The following is a 22,966-nucleotide window of genomic DNA, read 5'->3' on the forward strand; positions in this document are numbered from 1 at the left end:
CACACTGACATGTCATACAAAAGGCACGCGCCGTGTGGAGGTATGAATGGTGGGCGTCATTTACCGGAGGCGCACGCCGGGTTCTCCGCTGTGTGTGTTGCTCGTCTCCCCCCGCTCACCCACTGATCACAGAGGGAGAGAGAGAGAGGCGTTGAGTCCGCGCTAAAGAGAGACACTGGGCCAATGGCTACGTCACGACACTGGGACCGCCCACTCTTCTGCTCTCCCCCACTCTCACCCACTCACCCCTTTCTCTCTCCCTCTCTTTTCCAAAACAAGACGTTTAAAAACTCCAGGAAAATATACTTTATAATATCCCATAATAATAGTAATAATTATATACAGTGCTGCGTAAAAGGCCACCTCTTGGTTTCTGCTGATGCAAAAACTATGATTTTATGTGTGCACTGTTAAATATTTGACTGTCACTGTACATTCAGGTGAAGTTATTGCAAACTAGTTGCATCACTTCTACAGCAAGTTGCAGTTTTTGTTTTGTGTTTTTACCTTCCACTATAAATAGTAATAGAAAAATACAAATATCACTTTCAAGCTAAGGTAAAATAGTTTAAAATAATGATAATAATAATAATAATACAAATAAAGATGTATACATTATAATGTGCATTTCACTGTAACTTCACAGATGTGACGTATAGTAGGCATGGGAATCAGTATCGGTCCGATGCTGGGTAATAATGTAAAATCCAAGACAGGAAAACTCAAACTCAAACAAAATTTAGGAAAATGAAAGAAATAAAATACACATTAAAAAAATAAAATACAAAATACTAGAAATAAAACAAAGTGGCATGCACTGCAGTGCTGGTCGATAAATGTTTGTTTACGTTTATGCATCATCATTTTTATGACCAAATAGGTTGAATTACTGTTTTATTTCAGCCTAAAAAAAACTGCATCATATATCTGATTTATAAATATTGGCTTTGGCATAAGCCACAGAAAAAACAAAACATATACTGTATATGTCAACGTCTAGTTTATCGCTCTGGTGAATTCACAGATACATCACTGAAACGTCTGTTGCATTCAAACGTCACCTGTGATTGATGTTTTATCATCCTGCTACAATGATTTATTGAAATACATAGGCTATCTTTTTTACTACAGCTATTTACTTGATTATATTGATTTATTGGACAGGGTCAATGCATGGAACCATTATTCTATCTCATAAAAATATACTGTAAATTTAAACATGTTATGTATAGAGGAAGCTAAGGCATATGCCATTTTTCAGTCCTTATAAAATAAATCCCAACATGTATGAAGACATGCATTGTTTATATTTATAGTGTATTGCCCACATGGGTGTTGTCCATTCTAACATCAGTCTGTAATGTAAAAAACAAACAAACAAAGAACCGAGAGCGACCTCTGCTGTACAAACGCAGTCATTGCATAGTAAATGAAAGGGAAAAGTGCAGCCATTGCAAACAATCCTTTGTTGTGTTAATGTCTTAAATTTTAAAAATAAAAACTGTTATAAGATAATTCTGTGTAAAAAGTAGTAGATTTAATTTTGCACAATCAAATACACAAAAGTGACAGATACATAAAAATCGAGCAGGGAAGGTTGGAAAGTAAATTTGTATTATTTGCAGCCTTTGTGTAAATATAATATTGCACATGATTATACAATAATATGCATGCACAACATTGATTAAAACACAATTTCAGTGACCAAAACCCCAGCACGTTATCCTCCGTGCCAGTAGAGGGAGCTACCTGTCGACCGTGACATGCTGCGCTGCCCTCGCTTGTCCCCTACTCATAACACTAACAAATAAAATGGCGTCTGAAAGCAGCTCTGAACAGCTGGAGGAGAAGGCTGTTCTCTTACCTTCGGCTCATGATGAAGAAGAACAGCCCAGTGGCGCAGTGGCAAAACAAAGCGAGTCCAAACTGACGCTGTATCACTGGACGCAGTCCTTCAACTCTCAGAAGGTGAGTGTCATCACGGTTCAGCACCACGACCATGGCGGACAGCTCCCCCATCTGATCAAATGGATGTATATTATGTATTATTTAACTCATCAAAATAGTCATTGCTGATCATCGTTATCCAACAAAGGAAGAGCTTAATTTGTTTACATTCATTGTTTTAGTTTGAGGCTCCACATGAAAACATTTACCTGGACTTATGATGGTTATCAACACTGCAGTTGTATCCTGTGGATGCTGCCGTTTGTGCTGTCTTCTCGAAGGATGAGACACACCAGGCATACGACTTGTCCTTCATGTCTCCACTGGACACAAAACTGGAGCATTTTCTTCAAGTGTTAGAAGACTAATCAGAATCAGAATGCTTTATAAATTGTGAGGTCCCACAGTTGCTCCATGCCATGCAGTACAACAAGGGGGCACATAAACGGCACAAAAACAGGGCTCAAACAATAAGAAGAGAAACATCAACAACAAACATATTAAATATATATAATATTAAACAATTCATAACAGTCACGTGTCAAATAAAAATGGGTTAAAAGCAGATCATGAACAGTCATGAATTGTTGCCCTCACTAAAAAGATATACAGTTACAAAAAATAATGTACCAAATATGGCCAGAAATAGAAATAAAAGTAGATATAACAAATACAAAAGTAAGTACAACGAAGTAAAGTACCCCTATGTACCAGATAAAAAAACATTAGCAGTATGATAAATAAGAACATGGGAAGCACTTAAACTCTTTTGACAGTTCTTCAAATAGAGGCACATATTAATAAACAGATCCAGATCTGTTTTCAATTTCACAAGTTTAGCTGTCAATAATGCTTTAAGTCGATCATGTACAGTTAAATATTTCTAAATATTATCATAAACTACATCTTCACAGAATGTGATTTTGAATACCCATAAACTACGGATGGGAAAAAATATCTTTTGGCGATATGTCGTCAAACTGGGGAACATAAATTAAAAAGGTTAATGGCTATGATATAAGCTGACATTGAAGATATTGGGATATTACATTACAACTATAGTGATTTGTAATATGTTTTTCAGGTGCGTTTGGCCATCGCAGAGAAAGGTCTCCGCTGTCAGGAGTATGACGTGAGTCTTCCGCTCAGTGAACACAACGAGCCGTGGTTCATGCGTCTGAATCCGACTGGTGAAGTTCCTGTGTTGGTCCACGGTGACGACATCATCTGTGACCCAACACAGATCATGGATTATCTGGAGCACAACTTCAATGATGGTGAGACAAAATCAAATCTCATTCATTCACAATGAGGGGCTTCATTGCTTTCTTTATTTTCTTTGTCAGACTTTTGTTTTTGTCTTGTTTTTTTATTTGCTTTAAAATTTCTTTTGTACATCTTGTTGCTTTTTCATTCATTCAAGTATTTATTTTTTTCTTGGTTTGCACTGATCCATGATAGCTTTGTTCTGGTGGTAACCAGTCACCTCATAAGGGGGAGAGCATGGTAAGAATTAAATACACTCATTTTAAAACAAATAAAGAAATCATGTTTTCCTTTGTGCATCTTTTTTGTTGCTTTCACTCACACTTATTTCTCCTCTTTCCTCTTCATGACCTGTTTACTTCCAGATGGCACTCTCAGGCTGGTGCCTGAAGAGGGCAGCACATACTACCACAGAGTTCAGCACTACCGAGAGCTGCTGGACTCTCTACAGATGGATGCCTACACCCACGGCAGCATCCTCCACCCTGAAGTCACTGTGGACTCCCACATACCGGCATATGCTGCCACGTGCATAAGAAGTAAGACACAAACAGATGGAGTAAAAAATAATATGCTTATTTTGCTGAAAATGCTTATACATCATGTTTTGTACACATTCAGTACAGCATACATTACCGTATGGTATCTAACTTTATGCCATAGTGTTTTTCTTGAGTCATTTCGGGTGAAGATGAAATGAATTGTATAATGGTTTTAAAATAGGAATGTGCAGTTCATTTTGGGCCAGTAATGGAAACATTTGTTATTTATAATAATTCATAAAATGTTCATTTATATGATAAATAGAGACATAAAGTGGGCTCTAGGATCGTGCCTACTATTGAAAATGTGATGGGGCCATTTACTATACGACATGAGTGGTTTTGTGAAATTTAAGACTGGGGACTTTTTATAATTCACCTGAAATTCAGGCTGTTTTTGTTTCTATGTGTCAGGAACTTGAGTCACACATTTAAGACTTGATACTTTAAATTTAAATTTTATAGTTACAATTTGTCTTTGAAACGCGGAAAGCATTGGGTGTCTGCTTACATCCTATTTTTCACATTTTTACAATTCAGCTGTATGGGATCATTATATTATATGAGAAATACCGTGTGTCTGTTACTGATAAAACTCCTTTTTTTTTTTAAGCATAATTAAATGTGGAATATTTGGACATCTTATCTTCTGACTCAGTCTCATCTCTGATACTTGCTATTAAATACACGGTGGAACAGTGGTTAGTAGTGGTAAGCACGGTTGCCTCACAGCAAGAAGGTGCCGCGTTTGATTCCTGGTCTGGGACCTCTCTCTGTGTGGAATTAGCATGTTTCTTCCAGGCTATCCAGTTTCCTCCCACCATCAAAAAAGAAAAAGTCAGGTTTGTCACTTGTCACAGAAGCTCTCCATCAACCCTCCATCTGACTTTGAAATTCATTGTACAATTTCAGTTGCATAATCTGCCTTTACCTTTAATGTCAAACTGTCTTTTGAAAGAGGAAACTTGTCATGAAAGAAGATACGCTTCTGTATATGTTTCTTGTACTGTTTTCCTCTCTTAAGTTAATTTAACAGCCCTTGTTTTTGTGTAACAGCACAGATCGGAAACACACAGACCGAGCTGAAGAAACTGGCAGAGCAGAATCCGGAGCTCAAAGATGCTTATGTAGCAAAACAGAGGCGCTTAAAGGTAATTTACTCAAGATAGTAGCAGTTAACTGTTTATTTTACCATAGAACTGTATCACGTCAATAAGAACAGCATATCAAATCCAGCCATGTTAAATATAAGAGCTAAAACTGTGCTAACTACAGTGTCTAGTCAACAATCCCGTGTCGCTCTGTAAGTGAATGGACTTGCTGACAATTTAATGTTTTATAAATGGTATGAAGTATTAATAGAGAGTGAAACTACTTACATGTACTGTATGTAGAACTGTACTGTTCATTTTGTAGATATTGCAGACGGAGGAGCTCTGTTTTTAAGCGGTTTCATTGGTTTCCATGGAGATTACATTGTGGCTTGTCAAATGTTCAGTGAACATAATTTTTAAATGTATTAAAATCATGTTTGCAGTCGAAATTGTTGGACCATGACAACATGAAGTACTTGAAGAAGCTTCTGGATGAATTGGAGAGTGTTATGGACCAGGTGGAGACAGAGCTCCAGAGGAGGGTGGAGGAAACACCAGGTACGTTTCATGTTGTTGCCTAGTAACTGCAATATGGAAGATATCTATGTTAATGTGACTGTGTTTATTGCTGTGTATAAGAATATTGATGATAATAACTGTTTTCCATCTGCTTCTGTGTCACATGTAGAAGAAGGCAGTCAGTCCTGGCTGTGCGGCGAGTTCTTCAGCATGGCAGACGTCTCTCTGGCAGTAACCTTGCACCGCCTCAAGTTCCTCGGCCTTTCCCGCCGCTACTGGGGCAACGGTAACCGTGTCAACCTGGAAACGTACTATGAGCGTGTGGTGCAGCGCCCGGCCTTCAGGAGGGTTCTGGGCCATGTCAACAACATCCTGATATCAGCCGTCCTGCCCGTGGCTTTCCGCGTGGCCAAAAAGAACGCACCGGTAATCGTTGGTACGACGCTGCTGATAGGAATTCTAGGCGGAGCGACGTACTTTGCTTTTCTTTACATGAAGAAGAGGCTTACTGCTTTTAGCTGAGGGATTCAGAGGTGTTTGGTGAATACGAAAACACACATTTAAGCAGATGTGGGAAATTAAAAAAATAATATGATTAATCAACAGTAGTACATCAGTATCAGTTGGCCGTGTAACTGCTGTGGTAAATGTCTGATTTAAATGTCAGTTTTTCTGCATGTTGGTTATACATCATCCTGATCCTCGCTATATTTGGGATGTTTTTGTAGCCGTACAAATTGAGTGCTTCAGTTGCTGAAAAGAATTACATTCATAGTGGGAACAAGTATGACAGGCATGCATGTGAGTTTAGCAGCTTGGGGCTTTAAAGGCTTTGGAAATCTGCTCTGGTGATTTTTCACATGAGTGGTTTGTTTTTACAGCGCATTCAGCGGCACGTAAACGTCCCATTCCTCTCCGACAAAATGAAACCACGTAGACTTTTTTTGACTGCGTGCCATGCAGTTGGATCATAACTTTGGCACAAATATGAACCGATACAAATAGATTTTCATATTCTAGTGAGAGTATCGGCTGCTTTGACTAATGTAAGGCACACTTTGTTTATAGTAAATGGGTTAAACATTCATAAAATATGAGTGGTATGGTAACTAGAGTGTTTTTATGTGCACAAAAGAGCCTTATCCAAACAGTTGACCACAGCTTTGTAGCAACTTCCTATTATCCCAACTGCGTTCACCACACGACTGATGGACAATCGCTTCAAATATTCTTTGTGTCACAACAGCTCATTTGCTTTTCCAGTGATGTTTACATCATATGCCACATCTGTCTGAGATTAAACTGCTTCCAAACAACCTCCAGTGTTTCCCGTCAATCAGCCGAGCACAGCAGCGTACCATCATATGTCACGCTCGACACGTCTAAAGGCTGCTTATCACACTTTCCAGAGTCTGGATGCAAGTCAGCATCTACAGTAATTTGTTTGCATTGTCGCAGCCTTCACGGTCGATGCTGACGTGCTTTGATTTGAATGTCAAACCACCCCCCCCTCACCCTCACGCGAGCTTGGCCTCACTTTAAATAGACGCACAATACATCGTTCAACAGAGACCGGCCTTTGTTTTTAGTGTCTACAGGGCTGGGTAGTGTAGCTGTCGAAGAAATGTCTCACACGTGTTAAAGCCGCATGTGAAAGGACCAGAAGCTCATACAAGAGTGTTAGGTCTGAAAAAAAAAACCCCACACATCATAACCTCACAAATGGCAAGCAAACAGACATCATTTCATCTGCTGCAGGGTTATTTCACTCTGGTGTCATTTTCTAACATCAGTCATGATATATGTAAATTTAAAGAGTGATCTCCACTGAGACAAACCCATGTTTTTCACAAAATTCTATCTTAAAAACTATAAACTTTGGCTTTTATCTCCTTCGTCTAATGGTGCAAACACACAACAGAGTTATTACACACACATTTGGTCAATTGTAAGACTAAGGAGCTGAAAAATGATTTCCCCAAGCGCGATCTAATTAATGATACTTCAGATACTTACCCAGCACTTTATTAAAAACTTGCATAAACCTGCATTTTCATGTAATTAAGTGTGCAAGTGTTGTGTGTAATGCTTGAAATCAGGCACACACACACACACACAGATCAGGGGCTTCAATAATGGTTGGTGCATCATGAGCTGAAACCACTGATCTCTGAATGTTACAGAGATGTTTGATGATCAGGTGAGCTGACCAATGATGGAACTTCTGGATTGAGTGATGAGTTAAGCTGAAAGATTTTATTAAAGAGCCCTGAGATAGTGTATCGGGTCCAGATGTGTGGTGCGCTATCTAGGGAGGAAAACTTAGTTTGTCTTATCATAAGTTATGGCTGTTTTCAGGTCTGGTTATAAGAATAAGGGAGTAATTAATCTTAAAGATAGCAAGATTAGAATTTTCTTTCACACTGTTGCACAATCAAACAAAATCCAATGAGCAGCAGTTCTATGGATGGAAACCGAGAGTAAACACTAGCCACACAGGTCCTCAGTGGTCTGGGATGTGTTAGAATGTGACATTTGCAGAATTAACGTGAGGCCGACTGATCAGAGTAAATCTAGTGATGCAATTGTGTCACCGTGGATCAGGGATAAATTTGTTTACTTCTTTGTTCAAATCACGCCTCAAAGAACGGCAACAGAAAAGAGAGTTTTGGTAGAATAGAATATTCATGATTGATAGCTGGTTACTGTATATCAACCTTTTAAAAGTATTAGATTTAATGTAAAATGACATATATATAAGCTCCAGTTAACTGTAACTCTCAACTGTCTCATTCCATATCATAACAAACACTTTAACTTTGAATTTCTGTGACATATCTTCATGAATATTGTTTGATTTTAAGCATTTTTCACATAATCAGGACCCGCATTATCAGGCTGGACGCTCATTGGCCCCTGGATCAGTTTGTGAGTTTGAGACACCTGTGGTTAAGTAAAATGATTCAGCTCCTCCCTGTTCTGTGATATGTGCACATACTGTAAGCCCACTAGAGGGCAGTATTTCATTAAGCAAATCTCATCTCCATGAATCACAGCCACTCTATAACTCACAAAGAAAGGGTCAGGCTCCCCAGCTTGTATTTTCAAATAGGACTAGTTGTTACAACACTTAGGTTAATACCGATGCAATTTAAGCAGTGCAGTACTTCATTATCATTTTATTTTTTTTGTGAGGACTGCAGCCATATATTATTAGGGTCATTTGCAGCTGACAAAATAAACCTCCTGTTGGAGCTGGACTTGGTCAGGTATTGTTAAAATGATTGATCCTGACATTTTTGCTGTTCTGTTCATCTGTTTAAAATCAAGCTGCTGGTTCTCATTCAGAATTAAAAACTTCTGTCCTTTAATGCAGGATGTGGTATGAGAAGTCAGCATATATTATATATGTATCTACTGTATATATCATGAGATGGTGTTTAACACCTTCCATGGCCGAGCTCATGCAACAACATACTTAAATAGCTCTGAGCATGAGGTCAAGTGTTTATATGAGCTGCTGACAGGTTTGATAAGAGACATTTAAAAGGATGTTTGGATATTTACGACCACAGCTCGTTGTTTTTTTTAAACGTGGATCATAGATCTTACTGACGTTTCCTCACTCTGAACCTCAACTATCAATCATCGTTTTGTCATAAATTGTCACATCGCTGACAAACTTGGTGCCTCTGTATTGGTATTTTTCTCATCTTATCTAAAAGATGATTTCAAATTTCCCCTCTTTGTTGTCGACAACGCAACGACACGGAAAATCTGCAGTATTTTTCATTCAAGCATTATTAAGAAACACATTATTGCCCATACATCCATCCATCACCATCCATCACCCCAATGCCTGCAAGGAAGGCTGAGCCAAACACAATATTATATCATTATTAAAAATGAATTAGGCTTGGATATATGCAGAGGTTGTTTTCACGACTGTTTTTAATTTTAGACCAGGTTGTGGAGGAGCAGAGCACTTTCAAGGGATTAAACCTGAGATGTGGAACAGTTAGGGATTCAGTTTGCTTCAAGTGAAACACTGGGGAGTTTGCATGTTCTCCCCAGTGTGAATGAATGGTTGTTTGTCTCTATATGTGACCAAACTGTCCAGGGTGTACCCCGCCTTTGGCCCTATGTCTGCTGAGATTGGCACATAAAGCGATAGAAAATGGATGGATTCAGTCACATGAATTAAAGGATGGGGAATCAAGAATACCAAACGATTTTGGTTTCTTTCTCCCCTATTGAAATCGCACATGATGCGACTAACTGTGCAAAAACCAAGGACAAACAAACAGAAAATAATAATAAAACAATAAATACAAAAAAATAATAACCCAGCCTCAATCAATTACAACATCTTTTGCCCTTTTCTCCAAACCCTACCCTTGCCACAGTTAGTGGCATATAATATATACAAATACCTGAAAGTTGTCCATTGTTGGATATTTTTGGATATGCTTGGCACAATGTAATCATGCCCTGGAGACCTCAAGCTGTGCAGTATCTCTGTGAGTAGAAAGCCCATCCCCTCACAGATAGTGATTGAGGTGGTTTCCAACGAAAAGCTATGGTTTAATAATGTTAGATGTGAGTTTTGTGATATTTTCCCAGAATCTAAAAAAAAGATTTGGCCACTGCCAGACCATGTGGATAAACACATACATTATACTGTAGGTTCTCTCTGATTTTCATTTGAAGGATGTAGATAAGACATAGTTTAAACCTTCGTGAATGGCTCTGTTGGATTTAAGACTGGGGACTGAATCTGCAGCTCACTGTCATCACCCAGACGATGTGGCATTACAGGTGAGTCACTTCTGTGTTTATGCTTCAGCTGTCCAGCTGTTAGTGTTATTGGTTTTTTTAGTCTTTGCAGGAGGTGGCGTACAGCGTCGGTTCAGGAGGCCGCTAACCGAGTTGTACGCAGTCAAATTGCTGCCGTTCAAATAAACAAAAGTGCCTTTTTTTCTCTGTGAACACAGGTCTTCTCTTTGGCTCGGCTGGGAGTTTCTAAATTATATCAGAGGGGATGAGTGGGTTTGGGCAAGTGTATATTTTGGAAATACATGGAAACCCCCCTTTAGTGTGTGTGTGTGTGTGTGTCCACAATGGGGGTGGAGGGTGTGAGGATGACTGGGAGTGATGGATGGAAATGTGCTTGTTGAGGGAAGCGGTCAAGGATGAAACTGAGTTTCAGTTGAAAGACGTTTGGTCAGAGAGGATAATTAAGGTGAGATCACAGCATGTGAAAAAAAACCTGGGCAAAATATTAAATGTCTTTTTATAGTATAAGTAGCAACTTGTTTGTGCTTTCTCATTGGACTGAGAGTCGGCGGGCGAGGCAGGTGGACGGTGGTGGTGTGATGATGTGTGAGCTGTGTTGGACGTCCACAGACAGGCAGGCTGGGTAAACAAACCCACGCAGCTCTGGCTCACAGCTAACCTCACTCGATGCGGCTCTTGCCTTTGCTACTGGGCGAAGTAAAAGCATGGAAACTTCCACAGGTACTTTCTTGGAGTCAGATGCTGGTGAGTTGCTTGATTTAGTCGCGGATGGTGACGATGATGATGATGATGGTGTAGGGGGAAAGATGGGACACTGCAGCGAAGGGAAACTGCGATATGAGCCAATGGAACAATGAGGCAATAAGAAAAAAAAAAAGGAGGAACAGTGTTGTAGTGATTCAGTTTATATTCTGCATCACATCTGCGAAACCAATAGCAGGTGATTCTTCTTGCTGTCTGCGCGATTGAGATGGAAAAGATCATTTGCTCCTGAAATGACATTACATAATGATATTGAAGACATAGGAATGACATGGCAAGATGAACTGCCTCAGTGAATGTAGAAGCAGCTGCTCCTGATGTCCAATGAGTATTGTTGTTGCATCAGACCTCAGTCTCTCGTCCCCCCCGTGTCTCCCTCTGTTATTTTTCCCCTCATGGTTACTTTGGACACTTACTTAGACTCAAAAAAAAGAAAAGAAAAAGGGGACGTGTCCAGAACCTGTTGGCACCATCTGAGCCAGGGTTCTGAGAAAACCACTCTGCCTCTTCCAGAAAGCAGCCGTCACCGCCTTTCAGCGCATCTGCGATATATACTGTTTGCTGAGTCGACAGAGGTGGGATCTCACGATGTTGACACTACTGTTAAAATGACCCCCCGCCGACGCGCCCTTCACAGCTTTATGACGAAATCCTGTGCCACCATTCATCCCCACATGTGCTCCTCAAATATTTAAACTTGGCCTACATAAACACTGCAGCACAGGACAGATGATACTGAATGCCCTTTGGAGGGAAAACCTGCTGCATTATAAATCTCTGTTCAATTGGCCAGATGTGGCCAAGTCAAACACACCATTGGGTTTTTATTGCGTTAATGAATTTTCTGTGTATGATGGGTTTTCCATTTCCGGTGCAAATAACCACAGTGATCTCAGCGTGGGACTGAGGTGACGGGAGCAATTACTTTTTCATCTTTTTAAAAATTGTGTTGTTTCTTCATGAGAGATTTGAGATGTGTCGTTAACTTTGGGTTCATTAAGGAGATTCTGTTCAATAGTGATTCCAAAGTGTGTTCTGCGGCCCCCTAAAGGACTGTAATGGTACTGCAGGTGAGCCACAAGAAAAATGAAATGATTAATTGACCTCTGCCAGGAGGTATATGTTTTAACCGGAGAAACAAGTGATTAAATTTTGTGTATGATCCATATGGGGGGGGACTGAGCTGCCTTGGCAGAGGTGTGAATTTTCATATTGTGAAAATTGGACTGATTTGGAAAATGTATTGATAACTTACAAAGATACAAAGTAAACAAGGCAATCAGATGGCACGATCAGACTTCACCCCGTTCACCCAACAAGCCTCTGTCGGCCTCTGTTGGTCATATTGGCAAGTGCAGAAACACAAACACACGCCCACTGTTACAAGTGACAAAGCTTTAAAGGCAATTTCCAAGATTTTCTTTACATAAACTTAACATTCATGCAGCTATGCAGGTGTTATTCAAATTCCAAACATTATTATCTACAGCACGTGTATGAAATAAATAACATATCATTTGTGGTGCACCGTAGGGGATTTTCAGAAATTAAAATGGGCTGCCACATTCTTAATTTTGTCAAATATGACGACAGACTAACTGCATTTTATCAAGATACATACAAAAAACAGCTATAGCAAGTGTGGAAGTGAGCGTATTACTGTGTCACACCCCCCCCCCCCCCCAAGGTTTGTGAAGGACGTCCCACCTGCTGTGTATATTATGTCTCAATGAACAAACCCAACGCGGTGGTTTGAAGCTGCTGACGGCCTTTATATGAACATCCTAACACAAATAGCGAGCCTGTCTCTCTCTGTGAGAGCGCTTCCTCTCACATGACCACCTGAGGCAATAAAACCTAACCTTCTCTGCGGGGAACTCAAAATGTTGTATTTCACTTGTCATCTGCTAAAAACGGGAGGGATAATAATAAAATATATCACTAGTCAAACTGACGGGACACGCTGTGTGTAGTGTAGTGTGCAAAAAGGGAGAGGGAGCGTTTGTGTGTATGCACCTGCAGCACAGGGGTGGGCAGGAGAACAAAGTGTTTGTCCTGTCAAACTGCTCAAGGACCGGGTTTTTGAGCAGCAGAATTCATTTCTAATGTCTTGTCTCTGCATGTGTTGGCATAAAGAATCACTTATTGTGTATTGCAAATGTGTGTAATTGTAAATAACCTTCTTTATATATGAGACAATACAAAGATCAAGTTCATGCATTACTACAGAGGCTCCAGTGTGCAGCCTAAACATCCCTGTACATTAAGTGAACAGAAGCAAGAAGCCAACTCTTGCTGAAGGAGAGTCAACAGCAACGGCAGCTCAAAATGTTTCTCACACATTTAGATCTAATTTATAGCTCTACTCTGTCCCGTCCACTCAGTGCAGTTTTTAGGCATTTGGCCGGCACCAAGGAACATTCTGAAATAGCTTTTTCAAAAATGTATGAAACAGGAAGGACGACAGACTTAATGGTTTGTAGTGGCTTCACAAAGATATCAAGTTTAACTGTCGAGCTTGTCCCTGTGATTTGGCACGAGTTTAAGTAGCAGCGCAGGGACGGACATAAAGCAAAGCAGAAATTATTACCTTGAATATTTTTTTTTATTTGATTGTTGGCAGGCAGTGGAAACATCGGTGATATGTTCCAACTTCCTGCGAGCTATCCAGGACACCAAACTCGCAGTAAACGGCTTCTCTAAAAGAGTGAATGATTTGACTTTGTCACTGGGAAAATGTCATATCCACAGATTGACACAGAATACCACGATTTAATTAACTGACAAAGTCCTCTGTATGAAAACCTGACATTATAAATACAACATTACATGCCATCTTATAGTGGTGTGATAACATTTTCATGCTTAGAGCGCTGGTACAAAAATAGCACTTGCTGTGGTTCGAATAATGTCAGACATCAGCAGCAATCAGTGTCAACGGAGTTACTGCTGACGGTTCACTTCTGGTGAAACCTCTGCTTTGTGTTTCGGTTTTCCATTTCTTAAGAAGATGCCATGTTGCCATTTAGCGGAGCAAAAACATGAAATCGGATGAGTGTACTTGTAAGTGGTGCCTTTGTTGAAATATGTAGATGCCAGCCTGATACAGAGATGCTGAATATGCAAAAATGTACTCAAGTTAATGTTAAAAAAAAGTAGCTCGTTTCAAATGTACTCAGAGTAAAAGTTACTTGGTTACTTTTTTAACAAGGTTAGGGTTCTTTCTTGTGTCGTGCAAAAAGGACAATGGGGTACAAATCTCAGATTAATTCAGTATCGGTCAAAATAGGTCAAAGTTCATACATTTTTCTTATTAACTCAGGGACTTTAATTAACGCCATTTCACCTGTCATCATTCACCTGTCCTCATCATTAGAACTGATGCTGAATATGCAACATGAACACAAACATGGCTTTGCTTGACAAACAATCATGGCATGTGCACATGCAAAAGTGTGCACTCGCGTCTTTCAAACTCTCATAAATGTCCCTTTCTTTCAGGAAAAGTAAATGAAAGAGCTTCAGTGATAAAGATCAGCTGAATCACTGAGTTTGAGCTCCACTACAGATTTTTTTTTCTGTGACCCCAATGACTGGCAGTGAATGGGCGAGACAATACAAGCGCACTATTGTACTCAAATATTTTCCTGACGTGAATCAATGGGAAGATTCAGAGGCTTTTTTTTTCCAGTGGAGGGTCGGACATTGTGTGTGTGTGTGTGTGTGTCGGAGTAGAGAAAGAGAGAGATGATCATATTCTGTGCTGCGATTCATCTTTGTGTAACCTACGTGAGTATTCACCAGTGAGATGGGTCATTTTTTTTGCCGTGCGAGCTTTGAACTGGTGCTATAGTAGTTTAAATGTCCACTTATCTTCAAAGAGACATTCCGTTTACAGAGATGGGTCAACGCTGGAAGACTCTCATCAGTGTGTCACAAATTCCACATCCCTGTTACAAACCAGCCTGCTACTTTCAATATGGCTGCCAGAAGAAAAAGAAAAAGAAGCCCAACTGGGAGCTTAATATCAAACTAAATGTACCATGCCTTAACTGCTGCAGTTAATCTGCAGAGTTCTGGCTCTTTTTTTTCTCAAAATCATAAAATACAATTCCCATTATTGTTTATAAGCTATGTTTTTGCATCATCCTTTGCTTCAAAGTGTAATGCAAGGTTGTATAGTACCTGCAGTTGAACAAAGAAATCATTGTAGTCACTGAAGACAAGCCAAGAAGCTCAGAGGATTAGGCTCCAATTCCCCAAATTAAAAGACAGCAAAAAAAAAAAAACCCTTTGAAATTAACACTGCAGTTAAAAAAAAAGTACTTTGTTCAACAGGATATCAGTCATAGAATCAAAGACGTGGAAATGCGCTGACTGCGTGGATTATCTCTGAGAATGGAGCAGGATAACAGGTGAAACTATATATGGTATTCTAAGCAGGCACTGGAAAGCAGATTTTGCATTGGCAGGACTTTCGCGGCCTCCCTGCCAAGTGCAATACTCGACATAATGAGAAACACTTGTTTCAGAATGAACAATCCTCCAAAAAGCCACACAGCATTCGAAAGCAACCACCAGAGCTAATATTTTACTGTCTATCGTTAACATTGATTATGTTTGGTGGCTTTGGCTCAGAGCCACTGACTAATTCCCAAACAAATCCCCTGTAAAGATTGACGGTCTGTTTACTCAATAGATGCCTGAGAGGTGTAGATCATGAGCGGAGAAGTGAGGAGTGTTTTCGAAAGGAGAAAACAAAAGCACTGCAAACGAAGCGAAACAAGAGAGAGCGATAGAAGTCACACCCACAAGTGCTTCTGGAAACCTACCTTTCTCGCCGCTGTGGACACTTTCTCGTCTGGAGTCGCCCAGCAGACGTTCCCAAATCGACATCTTGTTGTGGAAAAGAACAAACAAACAAACAAACGGTGAGTCTCTGTGTGCGACTAAATGTCGACCAAGAACAAAATAAAACATGAATCAAAGGAAATAACAAACAAAATAAAAAAAAACAATCATAATTGCATCTCGCTGAGACTACAACGGCGTTCAGGTGATAAATGAAAAAAAAAATGGCATAAACACAATCACCTCAATAAACGGTTTGTGTGGTGCAGAGGGTCAATTCTCTGCCCGCCATCTCTAAAACCATAAACTGTAACTACACCAGTGGGCTTTCAAAGTTAATGCATCTGTGGGGAAAGAAACTGCAACGTAATATCCCTTCACTCAGAAACAAAGAGATCCATACAGCATCCTTGTGTGTTTGTTTATTTGATGCCAATTTCAATTCTGTTGACTTATAAGAAAGAAAAAAGAAAAAAAAGGAGGAGGGCAAGAAACGCTGCCTCAACTCAAAATAAAATAGGCTTATTAAGTTTCTCGTTTGGCTGTGCAGCTCAGCAGTATTTCACTGTTACAAAGGGAGGTATTAAACGGGAGAGGGTTTTATTGACACGGCTGTATCCATGGAGGATTAGAGAGGTCTGTTTTCTCTGAGTAGCCTGAACCCATTAACACCAGCCAAGTGGAGAAAGACATTTTTTTCTCTCTTCCCCTTGCATTGAGTTCTCAATCGTGAAACTATAGGAAATGAAGTGCTAACTATGACTGCACAAGGGCAAAAGGAAGTGACAGCAATGATTTTGCATTTAAAGTCTTCCTGTAAGGTGTTTTTAAGGCACATTTTACAGCCTTTGGTTTATGGACAACACATGGATGCCGTAAGTTTTACAAAAAAATTATTTCATTTAAGAGAAAAGCAAAAGTCCACACAATATTGCCAGGTTGTATTTAGTGGCTCTAAGTGTTGTAGTTATTGGCCAAAGTCGAGGTTGAGTTGAGCCATAAACCATAGCGGTTTGGACTGCACTGATTCTGATTTCAACCACAGATGAAAAAAAAAAAAGTGTATTTATTTATTTATTTATTCATGGTTGTCAGTCACTTTAGATCAGAACCACGGCCGAGGCCTCGAGACTGCACGCATCTTTGAGCGTCACACTGACATCATCATGCTCTCATTCATAAAGTAAAAGGCAACACGCTGACAAACATCACACTTTTTCCGCTCATTTCGCACATCTCCAGCTCCAGAAGGCAGGGAGTGGCTCCCGAGAAGTTTGAACTTATTATTGGTAAGTCAGCGAACGCTGCACAGCAGGGCTCGTGTTCTACGGCGTGAAGTGATTGCCTGGTATAACCAAAGGTGTTTTTACTGGCCAGACAACGGGATATATACTGTGTTTGCTTCCCGCAGAGAGCGAGTGCTGCAAGTGAAGCAATGGATCAAGAGCAAGAGACAGACATGTGGTGGGAAACTGCCACAGCACTGCCCTCCGTTGGGGGAAAGTTGTAAGCACTTTGCATCTGGGTCACATCTGAGTTAGTGATGTCAAAGAGTTTGCCATGACAGCAATGTTTAAAGTGATTAAACTCTATTAGTAAAAACAATGTCAACTCACTCCATTGGGTTGTTTGCAAAGATCTCTTATCTTCTACTGATTCCTGAACCCTTCTCCATTCCTGATTCATATTCTTTAGTTTTGGTCTGCAGAGTTGTTTTCAGGGTCATACATCCTTGCCTGACAAAGAGCAGGGTAATGAGGTGAAGCCGAAACACTGAAAACATTTTTAAAAAAGGACCTTTAGTTGAGATGATGACAGGATTTTATTGATTCTCCGTGTCAAATATGTCAGTTACCTGACAAGTTTTGGCAACTCTGCACACTAATAAATTGCTTTGTATCACTTTCTCATCTTGCTGCAGTGATGCAGGAGCGAACAGTACATGGCCGTGTGTTAGTGCAGTGACATCACTGTTGGGTGTGTTCAACTGAACGGTCAGTATTTGGATTCCCAGCTCCTCCAGCCCACGTCAACTCTCCTCATGCACGACAACCGTAATCTAATTGCTTTCTTTAAATGGCCAAGAATAGTCGAATGCAGGATAAAAAGGTCAGATAAAAGTGTGTTTCAACTGTTACAATTCGGTAATTTTCACATTCTGAAATATCATTTGGCTGCAGAATAGGTTTTCAGTCCATGTCTGTATTCTTGAATCTGTTAAACTCAAGCTAGAATTAGCAAAAGTAACTAAATCAGAGTTTAACATGAAAATAACACACTATACAGTCAGTGCGTCCCGTTGAGAATTAGCTATGTTTTCCCCTGTTTTATTACCATGGCATTCAAGGTGTGAAACGAAGGGCCGCATCGAGGGCTCTATGCTTTTGGAGCTTTGGTGTGAGGGCTCCATTTTTGGATGGCAGCACTGTACTAACAAACATTTGCACTGATATGGAATGGCTCTCAAACCAACAAAATGTAAATACTGTTTCAGAGGTCTCTGAGTCAGACCTCTCCAACATGCTCGTGTTATTCCATCTGCATCTGGCTGAATCAGCTGCTCCTAAACAATGAGGGGAAAATGAAACCCACTCGGAGCTGTTATTAAGGAAATGTACTGCTCTGAGATTCCTGCGGTTAATCGACCAGAACGGAGCTAGAGGAAGAGTAAACAGCAACAACTGGTTTACCAGCTTTATGGTCAAACGGGACTACACATTCTTATCGCTCATCTCATGCGCTATTTTGTTAAACACAGAGGCATAAAAAGTCATTAAAGAAATCAATGAAGAATCAGGGAAAGGTGGTGAAGGAAACAACATTTCGAATAATTGTGCAAATATGACAAATACTCACACTAGTAGAGCTGAAATACTGCCACGAGAGTAAGTAAAACAACCTGGCAATGGTAATCAGGGAGGCAGCAGTGATTAGTTGATGAGGTGCAGGTGGTGAGCAGGAGCCCAGGTGAGGGAAGCCACGCCCAGATGAGGGAAGCCACGCCCACAACTAATAGACAACATGAAGGGGAAAACAGAACACAGATCCAACCAGAGCCATGACACAATGAAAAGAGTTTAATTTATTTGTTTGTTTTGCCCTCAACAGCTCATGTTTCTATTACATTACCTCCTCATTTTTTATTTTTTTATTTTTATTAAAGATGATGTTATGTGGAGTGTTAAAGGTCCCATATTATGCAAAATCCACTTTTTAATCATTTAAATCCTTATATTTGGGACTCTAGAGGTCCTATCAATCAGCAAAGTGGGAAAAAAGATGACTTACAGTACAGGAGATAAAACACACGATGTTGACCTCTGCGCTCATTGGGACGTCACAATGCGCTAAAACCTGAAGGTCTCACAGAGCTCCGCTTTGTCGGTAAAACATGTGAGAGTGCTGGCGAGGGTAGCGGTATCCGAAAACCGGAAGTCAGCGGAGTCCACAAAAAGTTCCATTCTTGGCTCCGCAGTGCAGCACAGAGTTCTACACAAAATACACAAAGAGGATTTATCTGTCCAGTGGATACATGTTATATATGACGGCAATGTGCCACCTAGAGCCTGCAAATGATCACTTTTCCAAATGCTAACTGCTGTTAGCTCCCAGTAGCCTCTGTGGCTGATGTCATTTCCTGTCCTTTAAGTTTCGTTTTACTTTTTTTTATTTTTCAATATTTACTACTAAACCGAGCATTCTGAACAGGGCTGTTTTGGCGGGGTGATTGAAATTCTGCGGTGCTTCATCCTTATGGTATTTTGACCAAAGCATGTCACAGACATGTTCATTAGGACACCGGGGAACTAGTGTAACTTTGAGAAATAGGGTATAATATGAGACCTTTAAATAAGAACTCAAGACTTGTACCCCACCTATCGGCCTATCATGTGGAGGTTAAAGGTGTAGAAGATGGATGCATGGATGGACTTCTCAGTGGCTGCAAATAAAAGATGTGTGTAGGTGAATGAGGTCTGCTGAGGAACTGCACCTTTGTATAGAAGACTATGAAAAAGCTATTTCAGTGAGTTAAGAGAATAGAAAATAAGCACTGTCTATCCTAATTTCCTTCACATCCATCCTTCACTCCGAGATCCAACAATCCAATCCTGTAGACGGATTCCGTGTTCGACCACTGCCCGTCTCAGGTCAACCGTGCTCTGTCCAGACAAGACACACAGCCCAACGCAGGCTGTGACCGCTGTGGGCCCAGCCAGACACCGCAGGTCCCGTGTCCTGAGGCTCACCTACACAGCAGTGACAGTTCAAACCTGCAGCAAGTGGCCAAAGCAAATAAATCTCACCGTGAACCGAATGAGGTGAAGCTCAAATGCGAGAACAGCCTACACAGTTTGGCAGAATGAAAGAGGGAATTTGCATTTTATTGTTGAAACTAAAAGTGAACATCTAAAGAGGGAAATAAGGTAAGGGAGGTCTTAGGCAATTACATTTTTGTTTGGCTTTATTTGGATTATGGGTTGAATGATGTATTGTACTGGATAATTTTATTTCCAGTTCACTCAAGCATACTGGCTTAGTGAATGGATTATTATGACCATGTTCTCAGCAACAACAAGCTCCCTGGCTTTCGTTTTCATCTGAAGAAGACGATCATACCAACATAACAAAGGGGGGTCACTGGGGTCACACTATGTCCAAAAAAAGATTTTTTGCTTTGAATGAAAACACTGTGACGCGTGATTTGAATGTTAAAGGCTGTGTGAGTCACCGAATCCAAACATTTCCCCCCTACAGTAAATGACATGCTGCGATTATGGCCGCATTGCATTTCCTCCAAAATCCATAAATATGCATTGAACTGGTTGTTGAAGTTGTTCTGCCAATAGAGTGAGGCGGTGCCACTGAAGCTCTCCAAACAATGAATCATGTGACAAAGTGTGCGCTTAAATTAAAAAAAATGCGAACGTAAACCTCACACAAATGATCACACTCTTCCTATCAATTTTAAAGGTGCCATATGTAAGAATGTGGCCAAAAAGCTCGGCAGCTGAGACTCTACTGACTGCCATGATAGGTAGACGGCGGTAGGTGGCGCCACATGCCAAAACATGATTTCAAAACATAAACATGATTTGCAGTCTGTAAAAGATTTTTTTTTAAGGCAAATATTTTGGCTGTACTGTTGTTGTTGGTGAGTTCAGTTTGTTATATGAACATTATTCCTGAGTCTCATGTGACATATTAGGAGGATTTTATGGCCAGTTGTTTTAGATTTATTACATAATGCACCTTTAAATGTCATTTCAATGACTGAATTAATTTTTCCCCCTGCAGTTGTCACTTGAGCACAAAATGAGAACTAAACAGAAGGAAAGATTACAACAAAACTCCACTAATACAAATATGGGCATTTGGACGTACCGACTCTTCTTCTGTCAATCCTGCCCGCAGGCCTATTTAGGTAAACTCCCCCTTTCACCATGCCCTGTTCTGTATTTGTGTGTGTGTGTGCGTGTGAACTCCTCCGTGAAATGCACGTATTTTACTACATCCGCCTCCGTGCCAGGCTGCGTCATTTCTCTCTAATGACTCCTTTTTTTTGCAACAACGCTGGCAGGATTTACATCAGGGTAATCACAGAAGTTCAGGAGAAGAACCAGTCATGGTTGGGTTCAATAAAAGCCCAATTGCTCACTCCAACGTTGCCGGGCAGCAGCCGGAGTCAACGTTAATGCCGAGAAACATCATCATGACTTATCCAAACACTTCTCATGGGAGATGACATGAGAAATGACAGAGCACACAGACAGGATTATGTGCAGCATTTGTCTTGAACGTGAAGAAAAGTCACTGTTTTACACCTTTTCTGAAGCAGAAAACAAAAATCCTAAGTTAATATTCAACACATAGCACGTGTAAGCCGTATTTAATGCCATTTAAAGAATATTTTATGCTTAAATCGCCGGCTGATATGTCTGAGCCGTGAGGCTGGCATGAGAGGGAAAACAGAGAAGAAGGGAATGTTGTTTCGGGGTCTTAATAGTATGTTCTTTGAGTGTGTTTTACGTCACTACCACCCACTGCTTTTCCTCCACATATGGTTCAGTTCCAGGAATGTGTTTCCTTAGCCTGGTCTTGATGACATGGGTCACCTCTCTGACACCGCACGTGTTGGCGAGAGATGGACCGACAAACCAGGGTTTAGAGAACTTGAAGGATGGGTGGATGTAGTATTCAATGCTGTCGGGCGATAACATTGGATTTCACTCGTGAGCCAAATCTCACGTCTGTGAAACAAAGAAGTGCAGTATTTTAGATTAGTTTAGCATAAAGGAAGCTATAGCTCTCTATACCAGCTCCGGCCAAACGAAACAAAACTTGTCTGTTGTGATCACAGCGAAGAAAAACTCTCGTGTAAAGCCACAAGTTGTGGCTTGAAATCTTGTCATCACGTTGGTCTGTCAAGACCCGCTGCTCCTGTCCAAGAAAGAGTATAAAGCACATAATCCTCTATAAAACCAGAGCTTGTCATTTGGACACTTCAGTATTTGTACAACTTAATTAAACTAAATAGAATGTATTAGTTAGGGCTGGGTCAGAATATATCGATTTTGTTGATATATCGCCTGTCTTTCCTCGTGCTATAACTATAATTCATACGCCAAGGCAAATGGCAATAAATTAAATGGCTCTAAAGTAAACAGTCCCTGCCAGTTTCACTCGTCAGGCGTCACTACTTCATGTCTCCTTGTGGTGGTGCTGCTCACATGAATGAGGGAATATGATTGTCCTTCGCTATATTGATGATCACAGAATCGTTGTATCGAGACATTTATCGTGTATCATATCGTGAAGTATCCTATGATTCCCATCCCCAGTATTGGTAAATGATGTTACCAGGTGTTTACTTCCACTGTTTTTGGCACATGACTGTTTCCCCCTGCATCAATTGAATGCAGTTTGGTTTTCATTTCATTTCATTTCAGTCTGGTAGTTCCCGGGTTAACACAAGATCTACCTTTTCATTTTTCTTTTTGAACTCCATGACAGTTCAATAAAAGCCAGTGATTGAAGACGAGCAGCTCCAGGTCCCTCGTCTGCTGGCAGGATGAGCGACTGACTTACTTTTGTTGGCTGGACATCTCATTTTTCTTCGCTCCATATGATGAATATGTTACACTCACTAAAACTCACTGGATGTCCCAGAATGAGCAACACTAGCACACA

At 40.4% G+C, this 22,966-nt stretch overlaps 2 protein-coding genes across 2 annotated transcripts in view; one reads left to right on the plus strand and one right to left on the minus strand.

Annotated features, from left to right (window-relative positions):
• Nucleotides 1-140, minus strand: part of LOC310937456 (junctophilin-1-like) — a 31,051-nt gene extending 30,911 nt beyond the window's left edge. The window contains exon 1 of the mRNA XM_083901736.1: nucleotides 65-140. The gene's annotated coding sequence lies outside the window, so the exon portion shown is untranslated. The remainder of the gene's footprint in view (nucleotides 1-64) is intronic.
• A 2,963-nt stretch (nucleotides 141-3,103) lies between these two features.
• On the plus strand, nucleotides 3,104-5,890 carry gdap1 (ganglioside induced differentiation associated protein 1; the record flags this gene model as incomplete). Its single annotated transcript, XM_083901904.1, has 5 exons — nucleotides 3,104-3,224; nucleotides 3,579-3,752; nucleotides 4,812-4,906; nucleotides 5,293-5,407; nucleotides 5,538-5,890. Exons 1-5 carry the CDS (start codon nucleotides 3,119-3,121, stop codon nucleotides 5,888-5,890), a joined length of 843 nt encoding a protein of 280 aa, XP_083758030.1. The 5' UTR covers nucleotides 3,104-3,118.
• Nucleotides 5,891-22,966: the final 17,076 nt, after the last annotated feature.

Source organism: Microchirus variegatus (genome assembly GCF_963457635.1).
Source record: "Microchirus variegatus genome assembly, chromosome: 15".
NCBI classification, from domain to species: Eukaryota; Metazoa; Chordata; class Actinopteri; order Pleuronectiformes; family Soleidae; genus Microchirus; species Microchirus variegatus.